Source organism: Python bivittatus, unplaced genomic scaffold (assembly GCF_059951505.1).
Source record: "Python bivittatus isolate LINGU-HERP-01145 unplaced genomic scaffold, Pbiv_v1 ctg000430_np1212, whole genome shotgun sequence".
NCBI classification, from domain to species: Eukaryota; Metazoa; Chordata; class Lepidosauria; order Squamata; family Pythonidae; genus Python; species Python bivittatus.
Window position 1 is genome coordinate 297725 of NW_028277071.1, and position 15553 is coordinate 313277.

Genomic DNA, 15553 nt, shown 5'->3' on the forward strand with positions numbered 1-15553 from the left:
TTCAAAGAATTCCAATTTAATGTTATATATTAAATATATGTGTATTTAACATATTTAAATACTTAATTTATTATTATAGACACCTCAATATTATAGGGACATTATAATGAAAATATGGAATATTGAGGTGTCTATAACAATTTAATGACAAGCTTAGGAAACAGACTTTATTGAAAACACATCATGATACGAAGTAAATGCGTAATGATAAACTTTGTCAGGTTCGGTCAGCACGAGGTTTCAGGGAAGCACGGGGCTGCAGGGAAGCTCGCAACCAGACCACGCGGAATCCACCGGCGGTAGCTAGCGGGGAAAAGAGGAACCGAAAGCGCCGCTAATTAACGAGCCACCTGCGGCCAGCTAAACAGGAAAACCGCAGCGGAAGCTTTTAATTACGAACTGATAACGGCGCGAGCAAGCAAGGAACGGGGCCGCAGGGCAGCGAAACAAGATCGCAACGCAGCACAGAACCTGCGGTCTGCACGTAGCAGGGAGGGGCCAACCCAGCCGGAGGGGGACTGGAAATCAAGGACAATGGACTCTGACCGACCCTGCCATCATGAACGATCAGGGGGGACATTGGGGGGCCTAATAGCCCACAGCCGCAACGCGATCACGAGGCGGGAAAAAGCGCGGGAAGGGGGGAATATAACAAGTGATGCAATTGTACCAAGCCAGTCCTGGCTTTGCTTGTGACTACTACGTTACGCATGAGTAAACCTTCTTTGTGAACCACACATGTCACGAGAGTTTCTCTGTCGAACAGGGCAAATCTCACATAAAGCCAGGACTCACCGTCAGCGCTACCCGGTACCACCGAGGAGCGTTTTCTTTCTCAATACAGGCATGACCAGCGACGAGGAATCCGTGGGTCAGCTGGAGCGCGAGGGATCCAGGCTCGCGGAAGGGCGGTCGGAGCCGCCCGGGAGCGACGGGGCAGCGGCCAGGGCCGGGCGCACTCCATCCGAGCGGTGGTCGATGGGCGTGAATCAAGGACCAGACGATTCGGGCGTTACGATGACCCGGGGTTCGGGATTCCGGAACCGTGAGTGGAGCGAGAAATTCGCCCGACTAGAGGAGAGAGTCGAGCGACGCCTAGACGCCGTGGAGGCGATGCTCCAGACCCTACTACAGAGAGTGGGGCCACCGGCGGTGAACGAGGAGGCGAGCGACAGGGGGGCGGTCCGACACCCCCGCCGGCACCACCCACGGCGCCCCGGTCGGAGGACCAACGGGCGGCAGACGCCCTGAGACTTCGAGGTATCACTGGGAAGTTCTCAGGGGACCCCGAACAGCTGCCGCACTTTCTGACGCACGTCAGGGGGTTCATGCAGAGGGGTGGTCACCTATTCGCTAGAGACGAGGACAGGGTATCCTACGTGGCCGAGCTGCTAGATGGCCAAGCCGCCAGCTGGGTGATCGGGCTGTACGATGCCAACGCGGCGGAACTACGGAGTTTCCCGGACTTCATGCAGGCGCTCCGGGACAGATTCGAGGACACATTGAGCGCCAAGCGGGCGGAGGACGACATCCTACAATTCAGGCAGCGGGGCAAATCGGTATCGGAATATGCCCTGGAGTTCCGGAGGTTGGCCGAGAAGCTCGCGGACTGGCCGGAGTCCCTGAAGGTGAAGTATTTTAAGAGGGGACTCAACCCAGAGATCCTGGAACGGGCACTGGGGCGGGACGACCCGGCCACAGTGAAGGATTGGATCTGGCTGGCCGGAACGGCGGAATCAGCGTGGCGGCAGATCCAACAGAGCACAAGACGACGGGACCAGACGAGGGACCGGCCGAGGGAGAGGACCCCCGAGGAGAGACGGAGCGGTCGACGGCAGTCCACCGGGAGGCGAGAGGCGACCAGAGCCCCGAATCTGTGCTTCCGATGCGGAGGCAGAGGCCACCGAGCGGCGCAGTGCCCGACGGAGCGGGAAGGCGCCCCACCACGGCCCGAAGTCAAAACCCCGCGTGCGAACGGGAAAAGGACCGGTGACCGACCGCGGAAGGGGGCAGTGGCGGCGGTGACCGAGAAAGGACGCGGGGGTGGTCGACCCCGGAGACAGCATCCTCCGGAGAGGACTCGGAGCCGGCGGGAAACGAGGCGCGCTCGCACTGAACGGCGTCCCAGTGCGAGCAGGGGAGTCGAGGCGCGCGGACCCAATAGGAGACGAGGACTGCCCACCGTTCCGGGTGAGGATACACGTCCGGGGGTGAGATCCGGAGGGGAGGCGCAGCTACGGGCGCTACTGGACTCGGGCTGCACCCACTGCTTGATGCACCCAGCGGTGGTCTCGGGGCTCGGGCTATAGCTGAGGCGCCTCCGGGAGCCCATTTCATTCAGCCAGTTAGATGGCACGCTGGCAGGGGGGGGGCCAGCTCAGTATTACACCGAGCCGGTCCAGATGACGATCGGGAGTCACCGGGAAGAACTGAGGTTCGTGGTGGTCCCGGTGGCCGACTACGCGGTGGTACTCGGCTTGGCGTGGCTGCGGCGGCGGAACCCACGAGTCGACTGGACGGCGGAGGCAGTGCGGTTCGGGGTCGACAGACCGGCGAGGGGCGAGAGCAGAGGGGACCGAGCCGTGGAGACGGAGGCAGCCGCAACCACCGGCGGACAAGCGGAGGGTCCGGGACACCGGGAGATGGGGCGAGAGCAGATGGGGCCCGAGACCCGGGCGGCAACAGCAACAGCAGCAGCAGCAGCGCCGGGACCCCGGAGACCCGCCACGATCCCGAGGCGAGGGGAGGCAGCGGCGACTGGCGAGGCAACCGCAAAGCGAGGGGCCGGACCCGGGGAACCCCCGACGGGCGGCGGAATCCCGAGGCAGTATCGAGACCTGGCGGCAGCGTTCGGGGAGAAGGAGTCTGACCAGCTCCCACCACACCGGCCCAGTGATTGCGCCATCGAGCTAGAGCCAGGAGCGACCCTGCCTAAGCCAAAAATGTACTCCCTGTCGAGGAGGGAGATGGGAGCCCTGCGCGAGTTCATAGACAAGAACCTAGCACGGGGATTCATCCAACCCGCGAAGTCACCATTAGCGGCCCCGGTGTTATTCCGGGAGAAGAAGGACGGCTCGCTCCGTATGTGCGTAGACTACCGGGGGCTGAACGCAATCAGCACGGAGTACAAATACCCCCTCCCCCTGATGAAGGACTTGATGTCGCATCTGTCGAAGGGGAGGGTGTTCACAAAACTGGACTTGCGCGAAGCCTACTTCAGAGTTAGGATCCGCGCAAAAGATGAGTGGAAGACGGCGTTCAACACCCCGCTCGGAAGCTACCAGTTTTCCGTGATGCCGTTCGGATTAAAAGGGGCCCCGGGGGTATTTATGCAGCCAATTAATGAGGTGCTGCACGACCTACTCTACCGGGGCGTCCTGGTCTACCTGGACGACATCCTCATCTACACCGAGACCCTGGCGGAGCACGTGAGCCTGGTGCGCACGGTGCTCCAGAGACTGCTGAAGGCACAGCTGTACGCAAAGCTCTCGAAATGCGAGTTCCATCGAGAGCAACTAGACTACCTCGGCTACCGAATATCCAGCCGGGGAATTGAGATGGACCCGGCGAAAGTAAGGGATGTCCTGGGCTGGGAAGCGCCGCGAACCCGGAGGCAACTCCAAAGCTTCCTAGGGTTTGCGAACTTCTATCGTCAGTTCATCCCGAACTTCGCCCAAATCGCCCTTCCCCTAACCGACCTGCTAAAAACCAAGGGCACTGGGAAACCCCCAAGCCCAGCATGGCACTCGCGTGGACTGCAGAATGCCAGGGGGCGTTTGAGGAACTAAAACAGCGGTTCACCGCGGAGCCGATCCTGCGCCATCCCGACCCAGACCGGCGGTTTATAATCCAAGTGGATGCATCAGACGTGGCAACGGGAGCAGTCCTGCTCCAACCCAGCCCGGAGGGGCCATCCACCCGTGCGCCTACGCCTCCCGCAAATTCACCGAGACGGAGAGGAGGTGGATGGTGTGGGAGAAAGAGGCGTACGCGGTCAAGTGGGCGCTGGCCACGTGGAGGCATCTACTGGAGGGGGCAACTGAACCGTTCGAGGTGTGGACGGACCATAAGAACCTCGAGGCCCTGAAGACCCCGCGTAAGCTATCCCCCAAACAGGCACGGTGGTCCCAATACTTCGGGAGGTTCAGGTTCACACTGAAACACATCCCCGGGAAGCGCAACTTCTTAGCGGATGGACTGTCTCGCATGCCCCAGCACGCCAGCCTACGGGAGGAGATCGTGGACTCCGTCATCCCCGCCAGCAGGCTGGCTGCAAAGGCGGTGACCCGAAGCCAGACCAAGGGGGAGCGACGGGACGCGGCGTCTGAAGTAAGGCAAGGGTTCGCGGAGGCAGCGGAGCGGGACGGGTGGCTCAAGCAGAACCGAGAGGCGCTAACCGGCCAAGAGGGGTTGTGGTGGCACGAAGGAAAGCTGTACGTGCCCGAGGGTTGCCGACGGGAGGTCATGGAGAGAGCCCACGACAGCCGGAGCGCGGGGCATTACAGCTTCGTAAAGACACTCCATTTAATCCGGCGGCAGTTTTGGTGGCCCACGCTCCGGAAGGACGTGGAGGCGTACTCGGGGGGTTGCCCGGTGTGCGCAACAGCGAAAGGAGCCAAAGGCAAACCTAGAGGCCTACTCCAGCCGGTAGCGGAACCCGACGGCCCTTGGCAAGAGGTCGCCATGGACTTCATAGTGGAGCTCCCGGAGAGTAAGGGGAAGACCGCCATTTGGGTGGTCACGGACTTATTCTCCAAACAAGCGCACTTTGTAGCGTGCCGGCGAGTCCCCACGGCCGAGGGGCTGGCGAAACTGTTCGTGCAACATGTCTACCGACTCCACGGCGCACCTCGACGTATCGTCAGCGATCGGGGCGGCAACTTCATCGCGCGGTTCTGGCGGGAGTTCCTGAAGCGGGTGGGGACGAAACAAGCCCTATCCTCCGCGGCGCACCCGCAGACGGACGGAGCCACGGAACGCCTGAACGGGGGGCTCGAACAGTACCTGCGCTGCTACGTGGGGCACCAACAGGACGATTGGGCGGAGCTACTACCATTCGCGGAGGTGGCATACAACAACGCCGTCCACAAGAGCACCGGGTTCTCTCCGTTCAAAGTAGCCACCGGGAGAGAATTCATCCCCATGCCGGAGCTGCCTCAGCCGGAATCCCAGATCAACTCCCTGGACGCCTGGTTCGCCCAAATCGACGAGACCCGGCGAGCGGCGCACGCGGCATTGCAAAGAGCCAAAGCCGACTACAAGAAGCACGCGGACCGCAAGAGGCTCCCCGAGGAAAAGTGGAAAGTGGGGGACCAGGTGTATCTGTCAACCAAAAACCTAAAGACGCACCAGGCATCGAAAAAACTCAGCCCGAGGTTTGTGGGGCCGTTCCCCATTTCGGAGATCATCAATCCGGTGACCGTCAGGCTGACGCTCCCGAAAAGCCTCGGGAAGATCCACCCGGTGTTCCATTGCAGCCTGCTAAAGTTGCACCAGCCAGGGAACGCCTGGCACAAGGCGGAGGGAGTACCACCACCCATCATGGTCGGGGGGGAGCAGCATTTTGAAATCAACCGGATACTGGACGCCCGGAGGCACAAGGGGCAGACCCAGCTCCTAGTGCAATGGAAACATTTCCCCAAGTCCCACAGCGAATGGGTGAGTAAAACCCACATAAGGGCGCCGGACCTAGTGCGGGACTTTTACAGGAAATACCCCGGGAAGCCGAAATAGGACCGAGGGGGGGAGTTGTCGTCAGGGGGGCGGCATGTCAGGTTCGGTCAGCACGAGGTTTCAGGGAAGCACGGGGCTGCAGGGAAGCTCGCAACCAGACCACGCGGAATCCACCGGCGGTAGCTAGCGGGGAAAAGAGGAACCAAAAGCGCCGCTAATTAACGAGCCACCTGCGGCCAGCTAAACAGGAAAACCGCAGCAGAAGCTTTTAATTACGAACTGATAACGGCGCGAGCAAGCAAGGAACGGGGCCGCAGGGCAGCGAAACAAGATCGCAACGCAGCACAGAACCTGCGGTCTGCACGTAGCAGGGAGGGGCCAACCCAGCCGGAGGGGGACTGGCAATCAAGGACAATGGACTCTGACCGACCCTGCCATCATGAACGATCAGGGGGGACATTGGGGGGCCTAATAGCCCACAGCCGCAACGCGATCACGAGGCGGGAAAAAGCGCGGGAAGGGGGGAATATAACAAGTGATGCAATTGTACCAAGCCAGTCCTGGCTTTGCTTGTGACTACTACGTTACGCATGAGTAAACCTTCTTTGTGAACCACACGTGTCACGAGAGTTTCTCTGTCGAACGGGGCAAATCTCACAAACTTAATATCCCAACTGGTATGGAAATATCCACCACCCAGTCTTCATCAGTGATTAACTAGAGATGGGGAAGGAACACATTGACCTTCCATCTGAGGGTATATTTGCAGAATGTTTTATCTTTGAACCAATAGGTAAAAAAAATAAATTACCTATTCATATCTCATTACACAAATGAAAAGCAAGAAAGATTCAACAGGTGTTTTATAAAAAGGTTTATCTATTATAGGACCATAATATATATAATACATTCATGTAGAGAACTTTTTGAAGAAATGATATGTTAGGCAAATGTACACAGGCTACACTAGGGGAAAGCTTTAATTCATTATTTGAAAAAAATTCCCAATCCAGAAAACAGGATGTCAAATATACAACAAAGGATGGCATAAGAGAAACTAAACTGGGGGAAAAAAAAAACCCATTATTATAACAGGCTTGGTTTTGAGCCAAAAAGGATTTGCTCATGTGGAAGGAAAATTCTACAAAGGATGCCAGGTTGGGGAAGCTAATTTGAAAAATGAGAAGAGGAATAAGGTAACATCAGTGGATAGAATGGTACTTATAACCCACCATGTTACCCACTCCTTTCTCCCTCTTTGTTAAAGTAGCCTTGTTAACAAATAACAGTACAATAGCTTTGGACATGGATTCTGAAGCTCCAAACCTTGATCCTTTCAAGAGGATGAGTCATTTTCCATCACTTCGGCACAAAGGCCTATGCTAAGACATTTGGGAGACCTGGAGTCTTTCTCTCTAAAAGCTTCCACACTGCTTCTTTGACTTCATTGTTCCTAATAGTGTAAATGAAAGGATTTAGCGCTGGGGCAACCATTGTATACAAAATGGAGACAGACTTCATCATACTGAAGGAAGAGTTCTTGACATTAGGTCTTAAATAGACAAAAAAGACTGACCCATACAAAATGCAGACTACAATCAGATGGGAAGCACAGGTAGAAAAGGCCCTCTGCTGTCTGGTGTTTGAAGGCATTCGGAGAATGGTGGAGATGATGAAGAGGTAAGAAATGAGGGTGAAAAGCAGGGAGGACATAATCACAACCACAGTAAGTAGGAAGCCAAGGGCTTCGATGATATGTGTATCTCCTCCTCCAATCTTTAACAGAGGTCCCTCATCACAGTAGAAATGATTGATAATGTTGGACGTACAGTAGGGTAGGTTTGCAGTCATTATTCCCTGATAAAGAATGGAGAAAAAGCCTCCAAACCAGGCTGCTACTGCTAGTTTAAGACAGACCCCAGAAGTCATGATAGTGGCATATCTCAAAGGATGGCAGATGGCTACGTATCTGTCCAAGGATATCAAAGTAATGATAAAAAATTCTGTAACTCCAAAAAAGAAATAAAAGTACAACTGTGTTATACAGCAATAGAAACAGATGGAATTGTTTGCAGACAGATAATTGACCAGCAGTTTAGGAATAAAGGATGTAGTGTGTCCAATGTCAATGAAAGAAAGGTTGCTAAGGAAGAAATACATGGGCTTCTGGAGATGGTGGTCTACAATTACCATCATGATGATGAGCCCATTGCCCATCAGACACAGGAGGTAGAGCAGAAAGACACATGCAAATATCATATTTTCCATTCCCCAAAGACTTGGCAATCCAACAAGGATAAATTCAGTTACTCTTGTGCAGTTGGTCAAATTCATGTTTGGCTTCTGTTACAAAAAGAGAAAATATGGAATCTTTATTGAATCAAAATTTAGCTACATTACTAACAACATATTTCATACAACGAATATTGTGATTACAGCACAGAGAACATAAGAGTGGATTATCATCTCAAATTAACAACAGTTGTGCAAAGCTATGGTAGTTAGATAAGATATTGAAAGATTAATATTTCAATATCAGTTATGATTTCAAAAGGTCCATCATTGGAATCCCACAAAACATGAGGCCAAACACAAAGAAACACTATCATAGCTTAGTGTGATGTGTGAAATAGGCCACTGTTGAAAAATAAGAGATCATTTGGAGATTCTTCAATGTATGATGACATTTTGGGGACTTGTAATCTAGCAGTGAAATATTTTGATACAAATTAGATATTGGGAACTTGATAACATAGCATTTGTTATGTTTTAGTTATCTAAAGAAGAGAGCAGTCACATACTGAAAAGCAAATAAGAGAACGTGATAGAAAAACAATGATTAAAAAAAGTAGAAGGGTATTTATAGATGACATGGAAGAGGTGGTTGAGAGGAAATGAAGACAGAGGTGGTGAATCATTTAGTGAAGCCGAATTACAGAAAAAGTGTAAGATAAGGATGGTACACTATCTTGTGTGACAAATAGAATATTATCTCAGATTCTGAAGAGAAAAAAAAAAGAATATAAACCCACCTGATGTTAACAGTTGGATTCATTTGTGGTTGCCCAAAGAATCTAGGGATAGAGATGGCTTGTAAAATATGTTAGGTCAACTCCTTCCTCTTTACTGCCCCAGAATGAGCTGCATTTTCTCCTTCCCCTTTTACGAAAAAAACAAGGAATACATTTCCATACCACACACTCAATCTTTTGTGGAAATAACATGTCAGGACCTCAGCAGTGACGGATAGGCTTAACCAATTTTCCTGCTCAGGTGATTCTCCACAATCTTTTTGCCATCATGGATTGTTTGTCTGTATCCCTATACCATAAGAAACGTAATCTATAACTTAGATAATGGAGATGTAAGTAAATCAAGAGCTTTACAAATAGAAGAGCCAAGACGTTTCTCTCTGTGAGTGGGGGTGGATGTGTGTATGTGCTAGGAAATCATTGTTACTTCTGCAGTGAAATTCTGTTCCATGTGCTTGTTCTGTAAAATATGGACCTGAAAATCTTTCTACCTTTCCCTTGCCGTGTTCTTCCTTCATTACCTGCCTTGTCTTCTTCAAGTGCCTTTCACTCCATCTCTCTATCCATTCATCAAGAGAGTGCTTTCAAGAATCTTGGGAAATGATACATCATGTGTTGGGGGGGGAAATGTAGGCTGTTTGAAAATATTTTCATTGCCATTTCAGGAAAATAAATCAGATTGCTTCACAGAAAGTTTATTTTCTGATTCTCTAGAGAACCTTGGGATACAGTCTCTAAGGATGTTTACCTTTAATTTCCCATGAGTATCCATGGAGCATACCTAGAAAATATTCAAGACTCATATTATATGGACCAAAATTCAAGTGCCATCCCAAGACAGGAGGTCCTCTGGAGGTCCTCTGGGGCCAATCTAAGAAAGACAAACTCTGCAACTCTTTTATTGTTGCTCTAATTCACACTCCTCTTCATCTGCAAAAAGAGAAAATGTAACATCTTCACTGATACAGCACTTATTTTCTACGAAAGGTTGAGATACCATCTCTAGAGATATTTGTCTCTCAATTCCCATAAGGATCCATAGACTATGTCCAGAAATATCGTTTTGAATCAGCACAATGATGCTCGAGAATGATTTTCTTCCCAATTTCCCTTTATTCCCATTCATTTCCCAATGTAAGTCAAGGTGAAGATATTCACTGTACAGTTGTATCCTCAGGACTCACAGAATTGAAATCCCTTTCAGGTGGGGTGGTGTCAGGACAAGATAATTTAGGGAATCAGAAGTTTTATATTTTAGTGAAGTGTTTTTCAAACCTGGCAACTTTAAGATGTGTGGACTTCAGCTCCCAGAATTCCTCAGCCAGCATATTTGGTTACCATTACGAGGACACCAAAATCATGCCCTGTTCATTGTGAAGTTATTGTCCAATGATGTACAGTACATAATTGTGTCATGTAGTGTATGAAATCATGATGCATTCAATGTTCTGTCCCACCCCCACCTCCCCTTGACTGATCTGCACAGAAGATGGTGGTCTCCTCATGACTGGCTGTATTTATGTGGAGACTAGATTGTATCTCTTTTGAGATTTATGTTTGGATTCTTCCACCAAAGTGGGGGCAGGAGGTGGGCTTCAATGGCCTAAATGTCCCCTTCCAACTCTGGAATTTTCTGATGATATAATTCAATGTGTCAGTAGAATATTGCTTTAGAGTGGAGGTCAAAAAATGTGGGACCTAGAATGGACAGAATAAGTCCGTTCAACTGGTATATATAATGGTAACAGACATAGACTTGAAAGGGCTATACCATACAAGGATCCTTCTAGTAGTCAAGATGCATCATTTGACTCTGCTCCAGGGCAGAACCTTTTTGCCATTGCCCACTTTTTTCTGTTTTCCTACCATTTAATAGGCTCCATTTATTCTCCTCATAGAAAGCTCATACAGTTGTAACGTTTGGAAAGCTATGCTAATACCTCATGCTATGCGCAAATGATACTGCTCAGATAACATAAGGACAAGAATGTCAAGAATGATTTCCTTCGTAAAGAGTGACAACCCTCCAATATTTTCCCACAAGAAGCGCTAACAGGTGTGTGACTGACCCAAAGTCACCCATCAGCTTCCATGATTAAGGGGGACTTGAACCTGTGACTCTCCATTCCTAGCCCAACACTTCAGCCACTATACCACACGTGTTTAGCGTACAGGTCTTCCAAGAAGTCCCATCCAAGGAAAAGGCTTAGAAAACAGACTTTATTGAAAACACATCATGATACAAAGTCAATGCATTCTTATAAACTTAATTTCCCAAATGGTATGTATTCACCCAACCCAAAAATGAGAGAAGCCAAGCTGGGGAAACCAAATTAAATGTTTATTATAAGAAGGTGTTTCCAGAACTATTTGCCCATGTTGGCATAAAGTGAGGGAAGTCACAGGCCTATGCTTTAGGGATAGCACCAGATTGGGAAGGTTGATATAAATGCAAAGATTAAAAAAAATAATAAAAGGCAGGGGGATTTCTATCAAATAGAAATATTGATACATGTTAAAAAGTATTAATGACATATGCAGCCATGGATCTTCAACTTGAGCTAGCTCTACTCAGAAAATGTGTGGAATTTTGGGAGTTGCCAACTTCTCTCAATCATTTCTGAGAAACCACTCTTTCTTCCCTACCATCCTCAAAATCAACAGACCTTGAAGCCCCATGTTTCTTACCATGAAAGATGAAGACTACCAAATGCCTTAGAAAATCACTTTTCATACAAAGTCATGATCCTTTAGTGACAGATCAAATCTAAAAGGTATTCTAAAACATTGAAAGCACTGAAACTCATCTCTTGCATTTTTCCAAACATCATATTATGATTTTTCCTGTGACTCCAATGACGTTCCTTCAATAAACTACACTAGGAAGACAAAGGTCCCATAGGTCAATGTTTGAAAGAAAGGGATGCACAGAGTAGATCAATATTCCTGCCAGTATAGATTAATGAGAAATTTGATATATTTTCATAAGCAATGAAGAACATTTAAAAGCTGTCATTCCATTATAAACCCTCCCTGAGATCCAGCCTTGACTGAGCAATGGATGCTAGCATCACAGTTTCAAACACTGGGTTATGAACGTTGACCCCCTTCTTCTTCCATCCTTTTGATCTAGGCAAGCTAAAATAATGGTACAATATCTCTGATGGTTACTCCTCCTGCTCCTCAATTTCGGGCATTGAATTGCTTCTTCACACCGGTCTCTGTTTAGAGTTTGGGGGAAGCTGGAGTCTTTTTTCTTAATGCTTTCCAAACTGCTTCTACCACTTCATGGTTCCTAATGGTGTAAATGAAAGGATTTAGCACCGGAACGACTATAGTATTCACAACAGAAACAACCAGACAATGTCTAGATGAGATAATTCTAATTTATTGTAAGGCCTTCTTTACATACTGATACATTTGGGAGGACTTTTTAAACTTTATTTCTTTGACCATTATTCAGAAGCAGGCTCCTCCCCCTTTTATCTGATTGCTTTCAAGGCAACATCTCTTCCACTTGTCTCCCAATGTCATTCCCACAGACCATTATAAACACTTTTCAAAGTCTCAGAAAAAGAGTGAAGGAACTGACTGGAGATGATGTCCAAGAATGATTTTCTTCCCACTTCCCCTTTTTCCACATTCATTTTTCCTTAGAATTCAAGGTGAAGACATTCACTGGGGTATCCTCAGGACTCACAAATTTGAAATCCCATTCAGTGTGGCAGGGAGGGGCAAGATAATTCAGGGAATCAGAAGTTTTGAAACTTGGCCAACTCCAAGAATTCCCCAGCCAGCATTTTGCTCGTCATTTCAAAGTCACCAAAATCATGGACTGTGCATTATGTTGTTATCATCCAATGATCTCCAGGACATAATTGTGTCATATGTTGTATGAGGTTATGATGCATTCGATGTTGTGTCCCCATATCTCCCCTGATTATCAGTATTTAAGAAGGTTGTCTCCTCATGACTGATTGTATTTATGTGGAGACTACGTTGCATCTCTTTGGGAGACTTATTTTGGGTTCTTGCACCAAAGTGGGGGCAGGAGGTGGAATTCATTGGCCGAAATGTCTCCTTCAACTCTGGGATTTATGGTGATGTAATTCTATGTGGCAGTAGAATATTGCTTAAGAGGGGTGTTTGTAAAATGTGGGACCTAGAATGGACAAAGTGAGACAGTTCAGATGGCAAATAAGATGGTAACATACATAGATTTGTATATGTTACACCATGCAAGGATTCTTTTTAGGGTTCAAGGTTCATAATTTGACACTGCTCCAGGATAGACACTTTCTTCTGTTCCCAGATTCCCTATCCCAAGTGTAAATGATACTACTAAGGTAACATAAGGACAAGAATGTCAAGAATGATTTTCTTCTTGTCAGATTGACATTCCTCAAATATTTTCCCACAAGAAGTGCTCTCTGTCAGGCGTATCATGAATGACATGTCACCTGTAAGCTTCCTTGACAATCGGTATTGAACCTTTGCCTTTCCATTCTATGCTCAACATTCCTACCAGCCCATTTTAGCATACAAAACTTCCAAGAATTCCAATTTAATGACAAGCTTAGGAAACAGACTTTATTAAAAACACATCATGATATGAAGTAAATGCATCATGATAAACTTAATTTCCCAACTGGTATGGGATGACCAACCACCCAATCTTAATCAATGATTACCTAGAGATGGGGAAGGAACAAACTGACCCTCCATCTGAGGGTATACTTGCATAATGTTTTATCTTTGAACCAATAGGTAAAACAAAAACTACCTATTCATATCTCTTTACCCATATGAAAAGCAAGGAAAATTCAACAGTTCTTTTATAAAAAGGTTTATCTATTATATGACCATAATATATAATATGCATGCCTTTAGAGAACTTATTTGAAGAAATGATACAGGAAAATGTACACAGGCTACACCAGGGGAAAGCTTTAATTCATTATTTGAAAACTATTCCCAAATCCAGAAAATGGGATTTCAAGTATTCAACAAAGCAGGGAAAAAGAGAAACTAAACTAGGAAAAAAATCCCCATCACTATAACAGGTTTGATTTTCAGCCAAAAAGGATTTGCTCATGCAGAAGGAAAATTCTGCAAATGCTGAACCTGATTTGTTTGGAGGACACCAGGTTGGGGAAGATAATTTAGAATGATGAGAAGAGGAAAAAGGTAACATCAGTGGGTAGCATGGTACTCATAACCCACCATGTTACCCACTCCTTTCTCCCTCTTTGTTAAGGTAGCCTTGTTAACAAATGCCAGCACAATACCTTTGGAGATGGATTCTGCAGCTCCAAGCTTCGATAATTTCAAGGGGATGAGTCATTTTCCATCACTTCGCCACAAAGGCCTATGCTAAGATATTGGGGAGACCTGGAGTCTTTCTTTCTAAAAGTTTCCACACAGCTTCTTTGACTTCATTGTTCCTAATAGTATAAATGAAGGGATTTAGCACTGGAGCAACTAGAGTATTCAGCCAAGAAACAGACTTGATTACATTGAAGGAAGAGTTCTTGACATTAGGTCTTAAATAGACAAAAAAGACTGACCCATACAAAATGCAGACTACAATCAGATGGGAAGCACAGGTAGAAAAGGCCCTCTGCTGTCTGGTGTTTGAAGGCATTCGGAGAATGGTGGAGATGATGAAGAGGTAAGAAATCAGGGTGAAAAGAAGGGAGGACATAACCACAAGCACAGTAAGTAGGAAGCCAAGGGTTTCAATGATATGTGTATCTCCTCCTGCAATCTTTAACAAAGGTCCCTCATCACAGTAGAAATGATTGATAATGTTGGACGTACAGTAGGGTAGGTTTGCAGTCATTACTCCCTGGTAAAGAATGGAGAAAAACCCTGCACACCAGGCTGCTATTGCCAGTTTAAGGCAGACCCCAGAAGTCATGATAGTGGCATATCTCAAAGGATGGCAAATGGCTACATATCTGTCCAAGGATATCAAAGTAATGATAAAAAATTCTGTAACTCCAAAAAAGAAATAAAAGTACAACTGTGTTATACAGCAATAGAAACAGATGGAATTGTTTGCAGACAGATAATTGACCAGCAGTTTAGGAATAAAGGATGTAGTGTGTCCCATGTCAATGAAAGAAAGGTTGCTAAGGAAGAAATACATGGGCTTCCGGAGGTGGCGGTCCACAATTACCATCACAATGATGAGCCCATTGCCCATCAGACACAGGAGGTAGAGCAGCAAGACACATGAAAATATCAAATGTTCCATTCCCAAAACACTTGGCAATCGAAAAAGGATAAATTCAGTTACTCTTGTGCAGTTGGTCAAATTCATGTTTGCCTTCTGTTACTGAAAGAGAAAATATGGAATCTCCTTTGAATCAAGATTTAGCTACACTTCTAACACCATATTTCATCCACCAATACTGTGATTACGGCATGGAGAACATTAGACAGGATTATCATATCAAATTAACAAAAGTTGTGCAAACCTATGGTAGTAAGATAAGATATTTGAAATTTAATATTTCAATATCAATTATGATTTCAAAAGTTCCATCATTGGAATCCCACAAAACATGAGGCCCACCACAAAGAAACACTATCTTAGCTTAGTGTGATGTGTGAAATAGGCCATTATTGGAAAATAGGAGATCATTTGGGGATTCTGAAATGTATAATGATATTTTTGGAAGTTGTAGTCCAGAGGTGAAGTATTTCTATACAGACCAGAACTTGGGAACTTTGGAATTCTGTGATGTCAGAGTCCCATACCTCTGTGTAGAAACACTTGTTATGTTGTTAGTTGTCTAAAGAAGACAGCAGTAACCCACTGAAAAGTAAATAACACAGTGTGA

The 15553-nt window shown here is 47.3% G+C and overlaps 2 protein-coding genes across 2 annotated transcripts; both read right to left on the reverse strand.

Moving 5' to 3' along the window:
- Positions 1-7050: 7050 nt before the first annotated feature.
- Positions 7051-8007, reverse strand: LOC148215203 (olfactory receptor 6X1-like). The gene has a single exon (XM_088143884.1). It carries the CDS (start codon positions 8005-8007, stop codon positions 7051-7053), a length of 957 nt encoding a protein of 318 aa, XP_088000010.1.
- A 6066-nt stretch (positions 8008-14073) lies between these two features.
- On the reverse strand, positions 14074-15030 carry LOC107326639 (olfactory receptor 6X1-like). Its single transcript, XM_088143885.1, has one exon. The coding sequence runs from the start codon at positions 15028-15030 to the stop codon at positions 14074-14076; it is 957 nt and encodes a 318-aa protein (XP_088000011.1).
- Between the last annotated feature and the right edge of the window lie 523 nt (positions 15031-15553).

Excerpts from the sequence above, each read along its gene's own strand:
- LOC148215203 (XM_088143884.1), bottom strand. The coding sequence starts at position 8,007 with ATGAATTTGACCAACTGCACAAGAGTAACTGAATTTATCCTTGTTGGA.
- LOC107326639 (XM_088143885.1), bottom strand. The coding sequence starts at position 15,030 with ATGAATTTGACCAACTGCACAAGAGTAACTGAATTTATCCTTTTTCGA.